This window comes from Ranitomeya imitator, chromosome 2, assembly GCF_032444005.1.
Source record: "Ranitomeya imitator isolate aRanImi1 chromosome 2, aRanImi1.pri, whole genome shotgun sequence".
NCBI lineage: Eukaryota > Metazoa > Chordata > Amphibia > Anura > Dendrobatidae > Ranitomeya > Ranitomeya imitator.
In genome coordinates this window covers 824,624,986-824,641,843 of record NC_091283.1, presented here as the reverse complement: position 1 = coordinate 824,641,843, position 16,858 = coordinate 824,624,986, and the positions used below count along the sequence as shown (strand labels likewise).

General features: G+C 42.2%; 1 protein-coding gene across 1 annotated transcript in view; it reads right to left on the bottom strand.

Annotated features, from left to right (window-relative positions):
• Positions 1-16,858, bottom strand: part of LOXL4 (lysyl oxidase like 4) — a 91,303-nt gene that overhangs the window by 16,136 nt on the left and 58,309 nt on the right. The window contains exons 6-12 of the mRNA XM_069755026.1: positions 15,794-15,977; positions 14,109-14,263; positions 13,852-14,019; positions 11,762-11,924; positions 10,043-10,286; positions 3,226-3,341; positions 1,529-1,665 (exon numbers count right to left, since the gene is read on the bottom strand). Coding sequence (XP_069611127.1) covers positions 1,529-1,665; positions 3,226-3,341; positions 10,043-10,286; positions 11,762-11,924; positions 13,852-14,019; positions 14,109-14,263; positions 15,794-15,977 — 1,167 coding nt within the window. The remainder of the gene's footprint in view (positions 1-1,528; positions 1,666-3,225; positions 3,342-10,042; positions 10,287-11,761; positions 11,925-13,851; positions 14,020-14,108; positions 14,264-15,793; positions 15,978-16,858) is intronic.

The following is a 16,858-nucleotide window of genomic DNA, read 5'->3' as shown; positions in this document are numbered from 1 at the left end:
TATTTTGTTTTTCAGAACAAATGGATTTAATGTCAAAAACTGATCCAAATGATGCAATCAGAATCAGACGGTCTCCATTGATTATTATGGGGTCTGTATGTGATCGGTTATGCCTCCAGGTTATGCTGTCCAGGTGGAACAATAGAGGGACGGCACAATAGAGAGTTCTAAAGAAAAGATTTAGAATTTCATGGGGAAAACACAAATAAGCAAAGCAATTCATGTCAGGAGATTTCACAGATCCTCTTAAAGGGGTTGTCTGGTTATAATATATTGATGACCTATCCATAGAATAAGTCATTAATAACAGACATATAGAGGTCCGAGATCAGGTACCTCCACAAAACAGCTGTTACAAGCTCTGGATGGATATAAACACATGGAATGGAGATGTAGCATCCTCTGCCCAGTCCTGCAGAGCAGCACCTGTTCTCTTGAATAGAAGCTATTCTGCTGACCCGAGGAGCGTCCACTACATGTGGAATGGATGGAGCTACACAGACCATTTCCATATGTTGGAGTTTGTAACAGTTGATTGAGGTGGTCCCAAGTGTTGGACCCCCATCAACAGATAGAGGTCCGAGACCAGACACCCCCACAAAACAGCTATCACAAGCTCTGGATGGATGTGAACACATGGAATGGAGATGTAGCATCCTCTGCCCAGTCCTGCAGAGCAGCACCTGTTCTCTTGAATAGAAGCTATTCTGCTGACCCTGTTAGTGTCCACTACACGTGGAATGGATGGAGCTGCACAGAGCATGGCCATATGTTGGAGCTTGTAACAGTTGATTGAGGTGGTCCCAAGTGTTGGACCCCCATCAACAGATAGAGGTCCGAGACCAGACACCCCCACAAAACAGCTATGACAAGCTCTGGATGGATATGAACACATGGAATGGAGATGTAGTATCCTCTGCCCAGTCCTGCAGAGCAGCACCTGTTCTCTTGAATAGAAGCTATTCTGCTGACCCTGTTAGTGTCCACTACACGTGGAATGGATGGAGCTGCACAGAACATGTCCATATGTTGGAGCTTGTAACAGCTGATTGAGGTGGTCCCAGGCGTTGGACCCCCATCAATACCACTGATGACCTATTAATCTATTATGACCCCACTTCCTTTTAAAAATTAGGGAGTGTTTTAGCCAGAAAAGTTGATATTTTAAATTATTCAAATATAGCCCTACAGTTTGGGCAATATATTTCTAAAAAGGGGAGTGAATACTTATGCAAAAAATACATTGTAAATTTTAAAATTTAGTTTAGGATCATTCTGTCTATTTCAAACTGAATCACATGTAATTAAGCACTTTTTTTTTCTTTTCTTTTATTTGTGGGTTGAAAAGTATTAACACCCGAACATCAGTACTATAGGTGATAGGTTTGCCCCTCACTTGTGAATGACAATAAGTGTAACCTAATGGCGGGAACCAAGCACAGATTGGACTGGAATATTTCTTGCTACCGGACTCCATAATGCAATGTTAGGCTATGCCTTAATCCATAAACATGCAAGACCCTCTCACCTGGAATATATAGTCCCCGGGATGAACATCTGTGATATCCACCCACTGGCAGTCGATGTCGTGCCGATAGGTGTCCCAACAACCCACGGTTATTCCTTGCTCCCCGAAGTTGGCGCACTCATACCTCTTCTGTATTCCTGTATATTAAGGGCAGCGTTATATATGAAAGGTGCAGCTTAGGATTCTCCTATTCCCGACTCAGACAAGTAGTAGCAATTAGCCGAGGAGATGAAAAGGAGAAAGAGACGTATTCCAGTTTACAGGCGACGATGCATAAAATTATCATCTTAATATTAAAAGGTGGGATAAAAGTAAAAAGTACAAGTGAAAATGCTGAGAGAGTCATATTTTTAGAGAAACAGTTAGGTTGCAAGTTTTCTATACTTTTTTAATATAAAGGAGAGGACAGTGGATGAGAAGAACAAAAAATAATACAAAAAGAAAAAAAAACAGTTATCGAACCCAACTAACTTGTCAGTGTCTAAGCATTAGAACAACCCCCGCCTGGCATTTCCAATAACGTCTAATCTGGAGGACTCGGCATAAACATTTATTATAACCGCATATGTTGGCCACTTGTAATACCACATCTCTCCTGCAGTGGCCGCTGCAGAATAAACGTGTGGTTAGCCACAGCATGGCCTGGCGATCACAACTGATCAATGTGAATTTCAGCTGTCGGACCTCTGATGATAAGGTTATCTGCCGTGGGTTCTTTCCTCACATTACACATAGGGGACACCGTCTCACTGAAACAAAAATAGCCTTCTCCTGGCATTATTCCTCATCCTTTACATTTTTAAAGGAGAAGAGATGAACTTGTCATCCCAACATGGCTTGTTCTATGGTAAGAGCATGTTAAGGCCAACATTGTACTTGCCCCATGACCTTTATCGAGAGGTCCACTCTCTGAAATTGGAAAGTCAGCAAGTTTGATGTCGGCTACACCATAACATCATACATGAAAATGCTGGTAGAGTTCAGCTCTGAAGCCTACAGTATTGTGAATTCTGCTCTTTACTATGACAAACGTTGTAACTTAGGACCTGAATAATATGGGCATTAAATTTAGCTCTCTTCTTTAGCTTAGTACTTGTATAATATGCGAAACTTCAAAGCCATTCAACTTTTTTATGTTGAGTTAATTGGAGAATTAACTGAAGCTGGTTCATAGATACTCTCTTAAAAGGATCTGTCTCTTCTGATAAATATGTTTTTTTTTTTTTTTTTACTTCATCTGAATGCCGCAGTTCTCCTGAATCCGGCGTTGTTTTTCTTTTGTTCCTGTGCTTCTCTGTTCCTGAGATATGGCCCCGTTTTTCCTGTACTTAAATCTAGTCTTGTTAGCCAAGGAGGCGTGATCCTCAGCTCTTTTTTTGTGGGTGTGTTATTCATGGCCATGCCCCTTTGGCTATGAAGACTACATTGAAGTACAGGGAAGAGGGAGTCATATCTCATGAACGGAGAGGAGCAGGGAAAAAAGAAAAACAACGCCGAATTCAGGAGAATAGCGGCATTTATACCAAGTTTAAAAAAAAAACAACATATTTATGGCAAGTGACAGGTCTCCTTTAAAGGAAGTAAATTGAACTTTCTGCAGGAGTAATAACTTCTGGGTCAGTGGTCTGAGATGGGATCTGGTAGATTATTTGAGGATAACCCATATGATGCGCTATGGCGTATGTTTCAGCACATACCTTTTCCACAGTTGGTGTCTTCTAGGCAAAAACTAGCTTTGTGTCCTTCAGCGACCTTGGAGCCGTTCAATGTCAGGAGGTCGTAGTAGGTGAAAACGTCAATACTGTGATAATGCCTATAGTAAAAGATGTGACAGTCATGTCTGACGCTCGCGATGAGAAGAAGGAAGGGCACGTGTGCAGCGCGTTGCAGATACTGTACTCGCAGTCTATGTACGGAGACGTTCAGGACCAGAGAGAGAACATAAAGAGAATCCACCCACCCGGTGCTCTAAAATATCTCCCAGCATGGGCGCATTGTGCAGACGTGAGGGATGTGTAATCGTGCGTCTCCTGATTTATGAGGAATAAAAATAGCGAATATCACAGGAGGAAAATTCCAGATTTTTACAGTATCTGTTACGATGAGGAATGGGCAAAATAATCACACATTATATGTTCCATCATTGAACTAAAGCGCTACATGGAAAATGGTAATTAGAAAATGTTCTTCACCTACATGTGTTACTACAAACATATGATTTATAGAGCAGGAAGAGAATGAGACGGACTTCACTAGCATTTAAATGGCTATTCCCATCTCCAAGATCCCATCACAATTTGTAGCAGGTGTAATAATAATAATATTTGCAAATACCTCCAATTAGAAATGTAGTATAGTTCTCCTGATTCGCTATGTCGCTTACATCACATGCAAGGCATTGCAGTAGCTTAGGTATCCATGGCTACAGCTACTAACAGCTAACCAACTGTTGTAACCGTGGATACCTAAGCTACCGCAATGCCCTGCACCTGGGGTAAGCGACACAGAGAATCAGAAGAACTATACTACATTTCTAATTGAAAATATTGGCTAATATTATTATCAATATTAGCCAATATCTTCAATTAGAAATGTAGTTTACACCTACTACATATTAGGATAGGATCTTGGAGAAGGGAATACCCATTTAAGTCTTAAAGGATTATTTTATCTTGGCAAATAAGGTAGAAACTGGTTGCTATGGACTCGTTTCTTTTAACAAATACAAGACAAACTAGTTGCTATGGACTCACTTTCTGTGGAAACATGTCAGATAATTGGTTGCTATGGGCTCACTTTCACTGGAAACATATGAGAAAAACTGTATTCTATAGACTCACAACCCCTGGAAACATATATATATATATATATATATATATATATATATATATATATATATATATATATATAAGCTTTCTATGGACTGATTTATCCTCTCAAATTATGCAACAAACTGGTTGCTATGGACTCACTTTCCCTGGAAACCTATGAGAAAAACTGGTTGCTAAGGACTCGTTTCCCCTCACAACATAGGATAAAAACTAGTTGCTACACTTCCTGTGGAAACATATTAGACAATTGGTTGCCATGGACTCACTTTCCGTGGAAACATATGCGACAGACTGGTTGCTATGGACTTGTTCTCCTGGCAAAACATGTGAAAAAACTGTATGCTATGGACAAACAACTCCTGGAAACATATGAAAAAAAAATGATTTGTATGGACTAATTTTTCATCTCAAATTATGAGACAAACTGGTTGCTATGGACTCACTTTCCCTGGAAACATATGAGACAAACTGGTTGCTATGGACTCACTTTCCCTGGAAACATGAGAAAAACTGGTTGCCATGGACTCACTTTCCCTGGAAACATGAGAAAAACTGATTGCTAAGGACTCATGTCCCTTCACAACAAATTAGAAAAAGTGGTTGCTATGGGCTCACTTCACCGAAACATATAAGAGAAACGTGTGCTCTTCGCCAGTCCTGTTGAATCAGTAACAGTATATGTTAAAAATGGTACCTACAGATGTAGGAGCACAGAGCTCGTCCATGGGCACAATGTGTTAGGCGTTGCTCACACTACTTCTCAGACCATGCAGGTATACATTTTATGTAATAATCGGGCAGTACACATGTGTCCACCATTACGTTTTCTTGAATTTGGTTAAGGCCTCCACAGGATAGGTGATAACTAATAGATCTGCAGGGATCCAACCGCTGGGGACCGCATCTGACCTGCCCTTCTATTTTGTAACATGGCTAAAAATGCACCGACGGGGATAAAAAATCCACGTTCTTCCATTTTGAGTGAGTCCTAGCAGTTGGACCCTCTACGATCAATAAGTTATCGGCTATCCCGCAAGAAGCCGCTTTAAAGAGGTTGTCCGGCCTTGGAGTTCAAGTCTTCAGTCTGACTCTGCCGACTTGTGATTCCTCAAACTGCTGATTCTCCTGCACCGGCGCTGGGAAAGGGCGGTCATGTAACCACAAGTATTCGCTTTTCATGCATGTCGTCACATGCCCACTAGATGTGCACAGCCTGACAAATGTTTCGTTCATGTCTTGTTGGAATGTGGCTGGAAATAAAATATTTGCAGTCACCTGACCTCCGGCTCCTGGTACCTGCACAGGAGAATCCTCAGAGTGCGCTGAGCATTCGCTTTGCAGATTCATTAGTCTGCAGTCACGTAGAGTCACTTTAGACTTGTACCCCAGGGCCGGAAAACCTCTTTAATATAATATCACAACATGCTAGCTGGCGGCAATGCACATCGCAACCACTAGGTTGCCGAATAGAGACACATAATATAAAGATCTCCCGACAAAGTACAGTCATGGCCAAACGTATTGACACCCCTGCAATTCTGTCAGATAATACTCAGTTTCTTCCTGAAAATGATTGCAAACACAAATTATTTGGTATTATCTTCATTTAATTTGTCTTAAATTAAAAAAACACAAAAAGAATTGTCCTAAAGCCAAATTGGATATAATTCCAAACCAAACATAAAAAAGGGGGTGGACAAAAGTATTGGCACTGTTCGAAAAATCATGTGATGCTTCTGTAATTTGTGTAATTAACAGCACCTGTAACTTACCTGTGGCACCTAACAGGTGTTGGCAATAACTAAATCACACTTGCAGCCAGTTGACATGGAGTCAAAGTTGACTCAACCTCTGTCCTGTGTCCTTGTGTGTACCACATTGAGCATGGAGAAAAGAAAGAAGACCAAAGAACTGTCTGAGGACTTGAGAAACCAAATTGTGAGGAAGCATGAGCAATCTCAAGGCTACAAGTCCATCTCCAAAGACCTGAATGTTCCTGTGTCTACCGTGCGCAGTGTCATCAAGAAGTTTAAAGCCCATGGCAATGTGGCTAACCTCCCAAGATGTGGACGGAAAAGAAAAATTGTCAAGAGATTTCAACGCAAGATTGTGCGGATGTTGGATAAAGAACCTCGACTAACATCCAAACAAGTTCAAGCTGCCCTGCAGTCCGAGGGTACAACAGTGTCAACCCGTACTATCTGTCGGCGTCTGAATGAAAAGGGACTGTATGGTAGGAGACCCAGGAAGACCACACTTCTTACCCCGAGACATAAAAAAGCCAGGCTGGAGTTTGCCAAAACTTACCTGAAAAAGCCTAAAACGTTTTGGAAGAATGTTCTCTGGTCAGATGAGACAAAAGTAGAGCTTTTTGGGCAAAGGCATCAACATAGAGTTTACAGGAGAAAAAAAGAGGCATTCAAAGAAAAGAACACGGTCCCTACAGTCAAACATGGCGGAGGTTCCCTGATGTTTTGGGGTTGCTTTGCTGCCTCTGGCACTGGACTGCTTGACCGTGTGCATGGCATTATGAAGTCAGAAGACTACCAACAAATTTTACAGCATAATGTAGGGCCCAGTGTAAGAAAGCTGGGTCTCCCTCAGAGGTCATGGGTCTTCCAGCAGGACAATGACCCAAAACACACTTCAAAAAGCACTAGAAAATGGTTTGAGAGAAAGCACTGGAGACTTCTAAGGTGGCCAGCAATATGTCCAGACCTGAATCCCATAGAACACCTGTGAAGAGATCTAAAAATGGCAGTTTGGAGAAGGCACCCTTCAGATATCAGGGACCTGGAGCAGTTTGCCAAAGAAGAATGGTCTAAAATTCCAGCAGAGCATTGTAAGAAACTCATTGATGGTTACCGGAAGTGGTTAGTCGCAGTTATTTTGGCTAAAGGTTGTGCAACCAAGTATTAGGCTGAGGGTGCCAATACTTTTGTCTGGCCCATTTTTTTTTTTTGTGTGAAATGATCAATGTTTTGCTTTTTGCTTCATTCTCTTTGTGTTTTTTTATTTAAGACAAATTAAATGAAGATAATAATACCAAATAATTTGTGTTTGCAATCATTTTCAGGAAGAAACTGCGTATTATCTGACAGAATTGCCGGGGTGTCAATACTCTTGGCCATGACTGTATATGGGAGGGGGAAAACTTTTCAAGATGGGTGGTGACCATGGCGGCCATTTTGAAGTCAGCCATTTTGGATGCAACTTTATAAATGGCCCACCCTGTATAACAAAATCATATTTTTAAAATATCTGTTCATCTTACACCGCACTTTTCAGGATATGTTGATCTAACTGTAAAAGTAAGAAAAGAGAGATCTGCATGCGACCACGTGCCAATTTACACCACCCCTTGTCTCCGATTTTGCCTATTTCTGCAGCGAAACCTGCAATGAGTTAAATGACAAATCCCGCTCCACTTTATCGTGTGAGTCACATACTTTTGTTTCTTTCGTTTTGTTTTTTTTTTGTTTTTGCTGTTTTGTTAAAGCCGAAAAAAACAACAATAATAATAAAAAAAAAAACAGGAGCCATTATTTCATCTGTCAACGTCACTAAAGTCTGTTTGTTGATTTTCAATGTGTCGAATTCAGGGCGACGATGAAGGAGCGCAACAAAATATTTGTTCTTAAGAACGTCAGCCCACCATCTCGGGGTGTAACATGGGGCTTTGTGCATTATGTCAGCTCCGGGTTTGGTATTCCTCTGAAGCTAATTGCTGGAGCAGGCAGCCGTGGGCTCTCGGCTCTGATGGAACACGCTGGGGGGAGCTTATATTAGCGATGAGCGCTTTTTTTTTGCTTATAGAAATCACTTTTCCCGGCGCTTCAACGCTGCCTGCTGCTCCTGACAAGTTACTGCTGTGAGAAAAGCCTCGTTAGAAAGAAACTTATCTGACATTATCACAACTTTCGTATTATTCTCTTCAGCGTGAGCTCCTTCCATGGCTGAAAATCCAATATAATCAAAGGGAAATATAATTGGACCTTTGCGCCGGTTTTGTAATTTTATCCCGGACATTAAGATGAACGGCGGGATGTAAGGGATCGGAAATGCAAAGTAATGTTTATGGAGAAAACTGACAGATACCCTGCGGTATATACAGTTTGTCACTAATTTACATATTATATTTACATATATATTACCTATAACGTTTACCCCCAAATGTTAAAAAAAATAGCGCTTAGATTAAGTCAGTCAGTCCTTAAGTTGCCCACCATTTCCGCACTTATCTATACTTTCAAAAGTCGAAATTTTCAAGAATGTTAAGAATTTCGATCTTGAGATTCTCTGGGTGTCTGGGTGGTTTTTTTTTAGCACCACCCTTAAAAAAATCACTTATATTATCCACTCCCCCCAAAAAAATCACTTATATTATCCCCTTCCCCCCAAAAAAAATCACTTTTATTATCCCTCCATATGGTTCGGGTGTCGCTGGTCTTGCTTCGGCGCCTCCTCCATCATCGCAACTGCCGTCCTCCTGCTTGTTTCATGTGAATGACGCGTCCTACGTCATCCCCAATCGCGCTCCTGCGCAGGCGCCCTTCTCTCTCCTTTGCCAAGGGCAGTTCACAGTACAGTGTATGTGCATGCACAGGGAAAGGCCAAAGATCAACGATAACCTGGAACTAAAGCCTGCGCATGCGCACACCAGTGCTGTGCTCTGCTGTCGGCTGGACGCAGCGAAGTCCCCCTGCGCAGGACGTAGGACGCATCATCCACATGAAGTTGGGCAGGAGGTTGGCGATTGCGACGAGAGAAGAGGCGCTGAATCAAGACCAGTGACGCCATTGGACCAGATGGGGGATTATGAAAGATATTTTTTGGGCTATGCATAGGGAGTTGGAGACTTACATTCATATTGATGGAATACTGTAAAAGAGGCAATAAAGGTGGTGGCCATAGTTTATCTTGGGAAAACCTGGTGACAAGGGTTTTCTGGTCTTCTGAAATGGGTAAAATTGCAAAGTGCAAAAGTGTAAAAATAATCAAATTTGCAATTTACGCCTTATTAAAAAATCTTGTAAAAAAAAAAAAGGGAGGGATTTTAATTTCATGGTTTACTGCTCATGGTCCAGGTTATCGGCTTCTGCTGCACTCTTCCAGAAGTGGCTGGTTTCCAAGGCAAGGAGCGCAGTGCTTGTAAGCTCTTTCTAATACAGCTTGTGAGTGCTGCTCCGAAGCTGGCTGGAATGATGGATCAGTGTCTCTGAACTCCTCCAATGATACTTAGGGAAATGCTAAGTCCCACAGCAGAATCGTAGAGTACACAGTTCAGGTGAGCAGTGCAACCATCCCAGTGATCTGAACTGTCAATCATCAGGAGCGCAGCGCTTCTCCCGGTGAGGGAGCAAACTGAGGAAGGGGAGAGGTGCACTCCTGAAGATAGAACATTTCATTTTGAAGGCCCATATGTATTTTTTTGAAGAGAGAGTGACTCCAATAAGTGTTTCGCCCTCTGGAGGACTCATGTGCTACACAGGTAATCTCTTCTGTGGTGGCGCTATAGGGATTTGAACACCAAACAAATTAATGGGAATCCCGGAAGCGGAACACCAAGTGATCATTGCATTGATGGGGGCTGACAGGAGGCGGAGGTTGAGTTATTAATTGCAGGATATCATCAGCTATGTTAATTACATCAGTAGAGTTTCACCATTTAAGCCATGATTACCTGTGACACTCGTGCCATACCCATGTGTGTCTCCCGTTTCGAGGAGTGAAGTCCGCCCTTCCAATGTTGTGTATTTGTGAAGAGAAGCGTAAAAGTCTCCGGTGTCCGTAGGGCCAGGCCATGTCATCCGCAGACTTGGACAAGCACTCTTCCTCGTGGGCACACTCCAGCATGCTCAGAGGCCGGTCTTCGAGGTAGGATGACTCCTGCACCAAGTGTGCGTTCAGGATCAGGTCGGGCGCATCTAACAGGACATTGACAGACGTTACTCTACATTTGGGTCGATACTGATATAGTGAATTATATCATTGCTGTCCGGATAAATTAACCACAAAGAAAAATACAAATCGAACTCCTCCTTGTACCACTGCCTTAAGAAGATGGCGGATAACAAGAAACCCAACAATTTTCTTGAACAAAGTGGACAAACCAGGGGTTTAGCTATAGGGGATGCAGTATAGAATATGAGGGCTTTTGGTTTTTTGGCAAAAAACATTCCAATTGTGAAAAAAATCCATAATTTAACCATTATTTATTATTTTTTTATATATTGATGTTTGAATTTTCAGATCAGTTTGATTACGGTGATACCAAACTTTTTCATATTTATATATTTTAGTGGTTAAAACATTTCAGAACTTTTTTTTACCTAAAGTTTGGTATTGCCATTTTCAGGGACCAGTAACTTTTTTCCATTGATTTTGCAGTGTGAGAGCTTGCTTGCTATCATTTTTTATTAACACCATTTTAGGATAAATATTACATTTTAATCACTTTTTATTTCATTATTATTTTTGTCGAAAAGGCAGCAATAAAATTGGCAAATCTGCATTTTATTTTAATTTTTTCTTTACATAGTTTACTGCATGGGTTGATTCATTTTATAATTTGGTAGACTGGACTGTTATTTTTATTCTTATTATGTTTAATTGGAAAAAAAAGAAGGGATTTATTTTGTTTTAAATGTTTTTTTTAATATTTTTATTTAATTTTATTTATTTTATTTGTTAGTCTTCCTAAGAGTCTTTTACCTGCAATTGTTTGATAACTTGTATTATATACTACAATACTCCGATATTGCAGTATATCATAATATTACTGATCTCTTATGAAGCTTCATAAGGGCACCAAGATAGCGAAGGTGGACCCCTGGCTGCCATGACATCCCACTGTCTCCTCAAATAGTGACATTTTCATGATGGTTAAAAAGCAACGTTTGGAGCTAGCTACCTGCTGGGTATGGATTAATAGGGTGAAGAATCAAAGAGGAATTGATGGGATTTAAAGGGATATTCCACATTTTTGCCATAAATGTCTGATAGATGTTGATCCCACACCAAGGGCCCAACACAATTTTCCATAGAGGTGAATGGAGAGAATTGCACATGTATTGCCATCTTTACATTCCCAGGGCCTTGTTTTCGTTTTTTGGGGGATATGCCATAAAAGTCTAAAATAAGAACACCCCTTTAAACAATCTGCCTATTATAGACTCCCCTGTTTATAATGCCCGGACAGGGTCTGGGGCAACCCTGAATTGATTACAGGCATCTCAAAGGCTGCAATTTGTGTGTTATTTCAGAAATCTGGTGCCAAGAGACCTGGGCTGTGTTCCCGCGGTGCCAGGTGCTACCAATGGCTCAGCTACTGCCATCAATATGGGGGAAATTCCAAGACCACCAGATCACAACGTTTACTAAAACCACTGATCCAACTTACGTTCAGTGCAGGTAACTCCGGCGGATCGGCGCCCCCCTCCTCGCGGACAGTGTACTACACTATGGTGGCGGCACTGCTGAATAAACATCTCCGTGCCGGAGCAGCGCACACCGCTCATCACAACGTCCTCGGCACCAGGGGTTCCTTGCCAGTACCAGGTCTCCTAGTGTGATCATAGGGAAACACAATATAATAATCCGAGACTCCATCTTCTTCTGCTCAGTATGAGCTTCTTATGTCTAATAAGGAACCAAAATACCATAAAAAAAAATGTCTGTACAAAATACAATCCAACCTGTAAGCTACTTTTTAATTGCTTTCCCCTATCAATTACAATTACTTTTATATATGATATATGTTATATATATCGTTTGTTGGATGTGAGGCTACAAATTGTGGTTTAGTTTTTCCTTTCTTATCCTTCCTTCCTTTTCCTTCCTTTCTTTACCTGTCTTCCTTAATTTATTTTCCTTCCTTTCTTCCTTCATTTATTTTCATTCATTATTTCCTTCATTTTGCTTCATTTTCCTTCGTTTCTTTCTTTATTCCTTCATTTTCCTTTATTTCTTCCTTCACTCAATTTCCTTCTTTCCTTCATTTCCTTCCTTTCTTCCTTCCTTCCTTCATTTTCCTGCCTTTCTTTCATCCTCCTTGTCAGTTATACTTCTGCCCTCGGCTGAGTTAGTTGACCCCTGTGTGCCTTGTGCCGGTTTTCGCGTTTGATCTCTTGATTCTGATCCGGTCTGTCCCTCCGTTGTGTATTTGTGTACTGATTTGGTACTGTCTGCTTGCTTGCCTGGTTCTTGACTTCTGCGTGGTTTGTGACTATCCGTTCTGTCTGTCCCTTTGGTACCGTTAATGCCCCTCTCGTTTCTGCTTCTGGTGCTCGTACCCGGCTGCCCCATACTCGCTTTACCTCCCTGCGGTCCGGCCGGTCCTCATCGCATCCTGCTATCTCCTCCAGGCGTCCTGTAGTTGGCTCCGCCCCGGTCCCTAACCCTGTGGTCACGTGACTGCAGGTCCTGCTCACCGGCGGTTGTAGGCCGCCCTGTCTCTCCCCCGTCACTTCACAGGACACGTATTGACCCGTGGGTATCCGCTGCACGGTTCCTGACACCTGTCTTCCTTCCCTTTTCTTCCATCTAGCTTTCCTTCCTGCCTTCCTTCCTTTATTTTCCTTTCTTCCTCCCTTCCTTCCTTTTCCTTCTTGCCTTCCTTCCTTTTCGTTACGTCCTTCCTGATCTGTTTCTTCTGAGATCCAGCTGCTCCTGCTCCCTCCCAACACACATGATCGATGGGACTGGAGATTTCTGATCTATATAAACAACACTGTGTATACAGCGATCAGAAAGGCAGCGATGGTAATAAACCGCCTCTGTCTTCTCCTTGGGGGTCCGGCTGCCTCTAGCACTCGGCTCCTGGTACCTGCAGCTGTACGATCTCCATCTTTACTTACAGCTGCATTGTCTGTATGGTTTGTACACCGTTGTTTCCATCTGATACAGATCCTAGCTAAGAGCATTTCCTTATCTTTAGTAAAATATCATAATAAGATTGTGTAAAACTCTGTCTAGGCTCAATATCCCAAGTCAAGTGACAGTGTTCCTCAAAGTGACAGACAGTGACTTGTAGAATAAATACCTGCAATAGGTGACGCTAAAGAGCCAACTTTATTGCTCTTAGATCAAAGCTAATTTTCATATTTGTTTCCCAGGGATCATGGTCTGGTCTTTAATTCTCCCGTCTTGGTGGTTTCCACCTTGACCTGTAAGGTCCCTCGCCCAGCCTATTAGTATCATGATCTGCACTGATGAGAGGGCAAACATCAGGAAGCCGCTGTCTGCAGATGGAGGTCTTTTAGATTTTGGAGAAGACTCTGGTTGAGCTACACATCTATGTCATGTGGTAAGACTTGTTAAAGGGTCAGACATTGACTTATTGGGTGGTGACCTCCAACGGTTGGCACTGGGCGGCCAGCTTTCTTCGACATGGAAGAGGCCTAATTTGTATGGGGTTTTGTAAAAGGATGATAATATTTTCTACTTTTCACACATGATGATTATCAAAGATACTATAGATTGGATCCTTACTTGTATGGCATGATTGGCAAACCCCAGTCCTAGCTGCCGACACCCAACCATGGCTTCGTTAATTCCCCACAGTTCTCCACATATGGCTCCCCATTTCTTTGCACCTTTAACAACCATCTGCACCTCCACTTTACCTTCTTCGGTTGACCTCCCGCCTACCAGGCGTATCTGAAATAATAATATTAGGAACTTAATACTGGATATTACATACATAACTGTATTCAGTCTTCAAATGACGCACGGTGACCGGCACTAACCTGGTCGCCATACCCCATCTGAGCAACATTACACTTTACAGCCGCATCCTCTTCGTGTTGGCAGCCGGCTATACTCGCCTCCTTGAATTTGCATTCAGTAATGGATTTTTCTTGACCCGTGCAGAGCACCTCATTCATGTGTATGGGACCTAATCCTAATAATGCAGGAACATACAAGCAAAACGATAGAAGATGCAGAGGCTGCAAAAACACAACTCCCATCCTCCGACAATAATATAGCATGTAATGTAAAAGGATCTTAGAAAATTAATAAATCACTGCATCACACATTTCTACCACTAGGTGGACTATTGTACCTGTTTATACCTAACAGCACACCATGTGGTCACAAATGGTATTACGCACTCAATACCATATTGTCCAGCTCAGCTCTTTGCGAGATTTTCATGACAACTATTTTGGCCTGCTGTTATCTCTGTAGAAACCCTATATGAATGCTCCCTTGCTCTCCAGGCCTTACCTGAATCCCAGGTGTTTCCAAGCTGCTTGCACTTCTGAACATTCCTGCAATTCTAACATACATACAGAAAGTAGATGGTAACCCATCGGCACCCTGTGATTATGTCACCGGTGCACCGATGGGCACATTTTAAATGCCACTGTCAGATATTGACAGCAGGATTTAACAAGTTAACAGCCATGGGTGGAGCAACGCTCCATCTATGGCTGTTAAAAGCAAATGATGGCTGATTAAATAAGTCATCATGTGCAGGGAAGATGCGGGCTTAGCGCCGGAGCCCGCATCAAAGGCAAGAACACGACATATGACAAATATACATCATACGTTGTGAATTGGTTAATGTATTTAGAAAAGAAACTTTGAGATTCTGCAAAAAAATATGCATTTTGCCAATTTTGCACACATTTTTTCAGTGGGATGAAAAGAGTAAAGTGCTAGTGGGGCCTATTAATTTTCTCCGCATTGATATCTCTGAAGGCTACGACCTGGGGGGATCTGATGAGAAAAGTCTGCACCTCTAGGAAGGGTATAAGGCCAAGGCATCAGATGTGGCAGCGATAGAAGGATGCCCCCCATTGCTGCGCGCCTTGTCAGTACAGCCTTATAGAACTGCCCAGCAAAATGAGTTTTATTGCAGCCACGTCTACGACAAAAATAAAAACGATGCGTTCTATTGAATAATTTGCTTCTATTTCTAATTCACCCCCGGCACAAATAAATTGCAGGCCTTTCTTGTAACACAGGGATAACGAGGAAAAATGGCAGCTACAAAACGGATAATAAACATTCTGTGAAGATAAAAGCCGTGCGCACGGAAAACATTTCCAAGTAGAAAGAAAAATTAATGACTGAAATGTGATTTGATTAAAAACCACTTTCTCTAGGAAACTGCGCCGAAGAAATAAGTCTTATTGTGGATAGTTTTTGTTTTTTTTTAGTTTTTTTTTTTTTAATAAATATTTGCATAGAGCCATTTAGCAAACTGGGATATTTCTGCTTCTCACATCCGCTGCCAAGTCTAATACTTTACTGCTCAGTGTATAATTACTGGCCCGCTGTAACGTGCGCGATGTTAGTGTTGTAATTATATTATCATAAAAGTTATACTACGCATTCATTATCGCGGAACAGGCCGGGTTAATAAAGTTTCACAGGGAGTGTGTTAATAAGAAATATTAGAAGCATTGTAATATTATATTCTTACCTTGTCCCAATTGGGCTCCTAAAACGGCCTCTTTAGCGGATCCATAACCGAGCTCTCGACACACCACGCTTGCCGACAGGAGATTCCATTTATCGTCACATATGGTTCCCCATTTCCCATTTTTTAACACCTCTACTCTGCCCTCGCCGGCGTGGGGCCCGGATCTCAACCGAACAAGGGGCTCCTACAGACAAACAGATCAATATGTGTGAGGAGGTGAATATTTACAGTGGATCTGTAGGGTCTTTATATGAGGACAACACAGGCTACAGGGAAACATTGAGCTTGGGGATGCATGTATGTATTTCATGTAGCTTGTATCTGCCACTAGAATTACAGAACAAACCTGTGAGTCCTGCTTCCCCGTCCTCTCATATAGAAAACCTGTGACTCCTGCTTCCTCCTCCCACTCATAGAGAAAACCTGCAAGCCCTGCTTCCTCCTCTCACTAATAGAGAAAGCCTGTGACTCCTGCTTCCTCCTCTCACTAATAGAGAAAGCCTGTGACTCCTGCTTCCTCCACCCACTAATAGAGAAAGCCTGTGACTGCTGCTTCCTCCACCCACTAATAGAGAAAGCCTGTGACTCCTGCTTCCTCTACCCACTAATAGTGAAAGTCTGTGATTCCTGCTTCCTCTACCCACTAATAGTGAAAGCCTGTGACTCCTGCTTCCTCCTCCCACTAATAGTGAAAGCCTGTGACTCCTGCTTCCTCCTCCCACTTATAGAGAAAGCCTGTGACTCCTGCTTCCTCCACCCACTAATAGAGAAAGCCTGTGACTCCTGCTTCCTCCACCCACTTATAGAGAAAGCCTGTGATTCCTGCTTCCTCCACCCACTAATAGAGAAAGCCTGTGACTCCTGCTTCTTCCACCCACTAATAGAGAAAGCCTGTGACTCCTGCTTCCTCCTCCCACTAATAGAGAAAGTCTGTGATTCCTGCTTCCTCTACCCACTAATAGTGAAAGCCTGTGACTCCTGCTTCCTCCTCCCACTAATAGTGAAAGCCTGTGACTCCTGCTTCCTCCTCCCACTTATAGAGAAAGCCTGTGACTCCTGCTTCCT